Raw genomic sequence first — 5386 nt, 5'->3', positions numbered from 1 at the left:
GCCGCTCTCAACGTCTCGCAGCTTATCATAAAGGTTTCCCTGAGGCAGATGCAGAAAAGTCAGGCGAGGAGGCTACGGCACCGCGGTGATGTCCTGAAGTCTGAGAGTAGCACAGACCTGTCAGAAAGCAGGCGACCCAGCGCCGAGGACATCACAGTGGCAATGGGTCATGTTGATGCCGTGGAACGGCGATTCTGGGCACGGGAAACAAGCACTGAGTGGTGGGACCGCATAGTGCTGCAGGTCTGGGATGAATCCCAGTGGCTGCGAAACTTTCGCATGCGGAAGGGAACTTTCCTGGAACTTTGTGAGTTGCTGTCCCCTGCCCTGAAGCGCAGTGACACCCGGTTGCGAGCTGCACTGAGTGTACAGAAGCGAGTGGCCATAGCCCTGTGGAAGCTTGCAACGCCAGACAGCTACCGGTCAGTCGCGAACCAGTTTGGGGTGGGCAAATCTACCGTGGGGGTTGTTGTGATGCAAGTAGCGAAGGCAATCGTTGATGTACTGCTGCCAAAGGTAGTGACCCTGGGAAACGTGGAGGCGATCATAGATGGCTTCGCAGCGATGGGATTCCCAAACTGCGGTGGGGCCATAGATGGAACTCACATCCCTATCCTGGCACCGGACCACCAGGCCACCCAGTACATTAACCGAAAGGGATACTTTTCCATGGTGCTGCAAGCACTGGTGGACCACAGGGGACGTTTTACCAACATCTACGTGGGATGGCCGGGCAAGGTTCATGACGCTCGTGTTTTCAGGAACTCTGGTCTGTTTAGACGGCTGCAACAAGGTATTTACTTCCCGGACCACAAAACAACTGTTGGGGATGTGGAGATGCCTATAGTCATCCTCGGGGACCCAGCCTACCCGCTAATGCCCTGGCTCATGAAGCCCTATACTGGCGCCCTGGACACTGAAAAAGAACTCTTCAACTACCGGCTGAGCAAGTGCAGAATGGTGGTGGAGTGTGCTTTTGGCCGTCTCAAGGGGAGATGGAGAAGCTTACTGACTCGCTGTGATCTCAGCGAAACCAATATCCCCATTGTTATAGCAGCTTGCTGTGTGCTCCACAATCTCTGTGAGAGCAAGGGGGAGACCTTTATGGCGGGGTGGGAGGTTGAGGAAAATAGCCTGGCTGGTGATTACTCACAGCCAGACAGCCGGGCGATTAGAAGAGACCAGCGGGAAGCGCTGTGCATCCGGGAGGCTTTGAAAGCAAAGTTCCTGAGTGAGCAGGGTAACCTGTGATTTTATAGTTTGTGTACTGAGAAGCTAAACCTGCCCCCGTTTCTTTACCCAGGTAATGTTGACTATCCTATCCAGTTACATACCCCCTTCACCCCCCCTCCAACACACGTGTCGAAATAAAAATAGTTCTACTTTGTTAAAGCACACCGTTTTCTTTAATACTGTTTTAGCGGGAATTTTTTAAAACTGGGACGCAGACTGTGGTGCGGGGCGGGTCTAGTGTTGTGATGCGAATGCAGCTTCTAAACTCAAGGATTGACAGGCTCCGCTGCGGTGGGATGCTTGTTTCAACGGAGCCTGTCACCCCTCCTGATCGGGACTGTGTGTATGGGAGGTCTATTTGACTTTGTGGCAGGGGGAGGACGGTTACAGATCCCATGCTGTGTGGCTCTGTGATCCTGTCTAAGGACCGGCGCTTAAGATCTGTAACTGCCCTCCCCCGCCACAAAGTCACAGAGCAACCCACCCCCCCCAACATTACATCAAAACAACCTCCCAGACTAACCGGGGCAACTAGTCACTGCATCACTGCACTGTGTATGTGCCCTGCTGCTGTGCCTGCCCCCGACTATGTACCCTGCCAAAGGAGACTGTCCTGTCCAATTTCCAACCCCCTTTCCCCTCCTCCTCCAAAAGAACATGATTGAAACAGTAGTTAACAGAAACGAATTTTTTATTATCAACTACACATGGCATTGGGAGGTGAAACTTGGACGTGGGCTTGTGTCAGGCGGGAAGGAAAGAACTTTTCAAATTTTGGGAAATGAGAGCCTTCTGCTACTAGAGCTCTCTGCAGGGGTGGAGTGAGAGTTAGCAGGGACTCTGCCGCCTCTCCTTCTTTGCACTTTGGGTGAGGTGGGTATGGGACTTGGTGGCGGGGGAGGGCGGTTAGAGATGGACTGCAGCGGGGCTCTGTCCTCCTGCCTCCGTTCCTGCAGAACATCCACAAGGCGCCGGAGTGTGTCCGTTTGCTCCCTCAGTAGTCCAAGCAGCGTTAGAGTCGCCTGCTGGTCTTCCTGCCGCCACCTCTCCTCCCGATCCATGTTGGCTTGGTGCATTCGGGTCAAGTTCTCCCGCCACTGGGTCTGCTGTGCTGCCTGGGCTTGGGAAGAGGCCATAAGCTCAGAGAACATGTCCTCCCGTGTCCTCTTCTTCCTACGCCTAATCCGCGCTAGCCTCTGGGAGTGTGATTCCAGGCTAGGTTGTGAGACAGTCGCAGACGGGGCTGTGGAAATGGGAAAAAGGGAGTGAATTCCTCTGAAAGATAAATGTAGTTGTGAACAAAGAACATAGTCTTTCTCTGTGAACAAGACCATGCACAGCACCTTTCACATGCGCACTCAGCACAAGGTCGAATTCTCGGCCTTCGCATTCTGTGCCTGGGGTCTTGAACAGCACATTTGAGAAGCGAGGCAGCACAACGGAATTTCTGTTGCAGGCAGACATGGTAAGCCGTACACTTGTGGCAGTTTAAAACTTTTATATTACCACTGGCCTCATTTCACATTTAAATCAATGTCAGTCCCTGCTGCCAGCAATCCGGCAAGCGGGAACTCTGCCCCTGTCCCACCCCCTCGCGGCTGTCCCCGGGAACGATCCCTTTCGGCTGCCCCTCTCCCGCCTCCACCGCGTGGCTGCAAACCAGCGGTGACAGTTCTGTAAAGGAACGGGAAAGCAGTCCCAACACTAACATTCCCCTACCTAATTAAAAGCAGGTCACCATGGCCGACATCACCCTGATGAGGATCTCCGAGAGCGACAAAGAGAGAATGCTCCGGGAAAGCCTCCAAAGACCAGGGCCGTATGCCGCCCTGCTGTGCAGAGCAATGATCCCCGAGTACCTGATAATCTCGTGGCGCGGCAACGTGTCGTACTTCGGAGGACCCAATAAGGCCGCTCTCCCCAAGAACCTCATGCAACGGCTTTCAAGTTACCTCCAGGAGAGCTTCATCGAGATGTCCCAGGAGGATTACTGCTCTATCCCCGCACATATAGACCGCATTTTACTGTAGCTGCAGTAGCAGGGAATACACAGTAGAGCGGCTTGTGCAGGACAATCACTGAAAACCGGACATTGCTAGATTTCTTTTCAAAACTTGCACTGCCCCTTACTAAACCGTTAAGCGCCTAGGGCACACTAATCATGAACAACCCATTCTTTTAATTGTTAATATTCCTGTTTTGTTAAAAATAAATGTTTAGATGTTTACAACACTTACTGGCTGATCCTTCACCAGATTCTGTGTCCGGGGTAATGGCTGGGGACGCTTCGTAGGGGATCTCTGTAAGGGTGATGAAGAGATCCTGGCTGTCGGGGAAATCAGCGTTGTGAGAGCTGCCAACTGCCTCGCCCTCCTCATCTCCTTCCTCATCTTCCCCGTCCCCTAACATGTCTGAGGAACCGGCCGTGGACAGTATCCCATCCTCAGAGTCCACGGTCACTGGTGGGGTAGTGGTGGCGGCAGCACCGAGGATGGAATGCAGTGCCTCGTAGAAACGGGATGTCTGGGGATGGGATCCGGAGCGTCCGTTTGCCTCTTTGGTCTTCTGGTAGCCTTGTCTCAGCTCCTTGATTTTCACGCGGCACTGCGTTGCATCCCGGCTGTATCCTCTCTCTGCCATGTCTTTAGAGATCTTCTCGTAGATCTTTGCATTCCTTCTTTTGGATCGCAGCTCGGAAAGCACGGACTCATCGCCCCACACAGCGATGAGATCCAAGACTTCACGATCAGTCCATGCTGGGGCTCTCTTTCTATTCACAGACTGCATGGCCATCACTGCTGGAGAGCTCTGCATCGTTGCCAGTGCTGCTGTGCTCGCCACGATGTCCAGACAGGAAATGAGATTCAAACTGGCCAGACAGGAAAAGGAATTCAAATTCAAATTTTCCCGGGGCTTTTCCTGTGTGGCTGGTCAGAGCATCCGAGCTCGCACTGCTGTCCAGAGCGTCAACAGAGTGGTGCACTGTGGGATAGCTCCCGGAGCTATTAGCGTCGATTTCCATCCACACCTAGCCTAATTCGACATGGCCATGTCGAATTTAGCGCTACTCCCCTCGTCGGGGAGGAGTACAGAAGTCGAATTAAAGAGACCTCTATGTCGAACTAAATAGCATCGCAGTGTGGACGGGTGCAGGGTTAATTCGATTTAACGGCGCTAACTTCGACATAAACGCCTAGTGTAGACCAGGCCTTAGACCGACTTAGCTCGCTCCCCCCCTCCATGTAAACCAGGCCTTAAACAGCCCTTTAGCCTGACCCCAGTGAACCAGAGACAGCTGGCATCAGCCAGCCACAGGTTTTTAATTGCAGTGTAGATGTACCCATCGAGGTCCTGACTGCTTGTTGCCTTAAAGATCCTCTAGTATTTTTTCATAGGGGGCTTACTCCTGGTGTCCTGGCCAAATTCCAACTCCAGCTATTTCATTCTGCCTTATGTAAATCCCCATTGTTGTTTCAATCTGGAGCAGTGCACTTCATTTTCTGCCCTGAATTATTGTGTTGTGCTGCTGTGGCCTATTAAGCAACTGCCACATTCAGGGGTGGCTGCATTTCAGCAGTGGGTGAAGTGTTCTCCTGTACCCTTTGACTGCCTCAGAGAAATGTTGTGAGAATTTGTTTAATGTTATAAAGGATTCTGAGATCCTCAGGCAAAATGTAATGTACAAATGCACACCATTATCATATAAGGATACCAATAGAAGATCCACCCTTCCTTCCCAGGAGGGCCTGTGCATCCACAGCAGGGAGCCTAGCATTGTCCCTTCCCTCCCCACCACCGGCTTTCTAAAAAAGAGTCCTCACCAACGCTGATCTTTTAATAGGCTACAAGGGATCCTGTTGAGTGATACAAATTATTGTCTTCTTCCCAACCATACTGATTCTGCATGCAGAGCTCCTAACCGCTGTACTAGCCCTGGAAGTGAGAGCCGGTCTAGGGAATAAAGTTGCCCTTCCCTTAAGGTGGCAATACACAGCACTGACCAATGAGCTAAACAGCTAAGCTTGGTAGTGACATTAGGTGTTAGAAAAAGAATCACACAAGAAATAGAATTTTGATGAAGAAAGGCTGCCAGCAGTTGATAGCAGCCAATTTCAAAGGGAAAGCAAGAACATAAAACATGCTTTATTAAATC

General features: G+C 51.7%; 1 protein-coding gene across 1 annotated transcript; it reads right to left on the bottom strand.

Annotated features, from left to right (window-relative positions):
* Positions 1-1906: 1906 nt before the first annotated feature.
* LOC135973188 (uncharacterized) lies at positions 1907-4450 on the bottom strand. Its single transcript, XM_065554973.1, has 2 exons — positions 3471-4450; positions 1907-2476 (listed from the first exon to the last, which is right to left on the bottom strand). Exons 1-2 carry the CDS (start codon positions 4045-4047, stop codon positions 2001-2003), a joined length of 1053 nt encoding a protein of 350 aa, XP_065411045.1. The 5' UTR covers positions 4048-4450; the 3' UTR covers positions 1907-2000.
* Between the last annotated feature and the right edge of the window lie 936 nt (positions 4451-5386).

Source organism: Chrysemys picta, chromosome 8, assembly GCF_011386835.1.
Source record: "Chrysemys picta bellii isolate R12L10 chromosome 8, ASM1138683v2, whole genome shotgun sequence".
Classification (NCBI taxonomy): domain Eukaryota; kingdom Metazoa; phylum Chordata; order Testudines; family Emydidae; genus Chrysemys; species Chrysemys picta.
Note: the sequence above shows the minus strand (reverse complement) of the source record. Positions and strands in the feature narration are given on the sequence as shown.

Bases quoted from the DNA above. Each gene is read 5' to 3' on its own strand.
- LOC135973188 (XM_065554973.1), bottom strand. From the start codon at position 4,047: ATGCAGAGCTCTCCAGCAGTGATGGCCATGCAGTCTGTGAATAGAAAG. The intron at 2,477-3,470 runs GTAAGTGTTGTA...CCATTTCCACAG, and splicing joins ATCTGGTGAAGGATCAGCCA to CCCCGTCTGCGACTGTCTCA.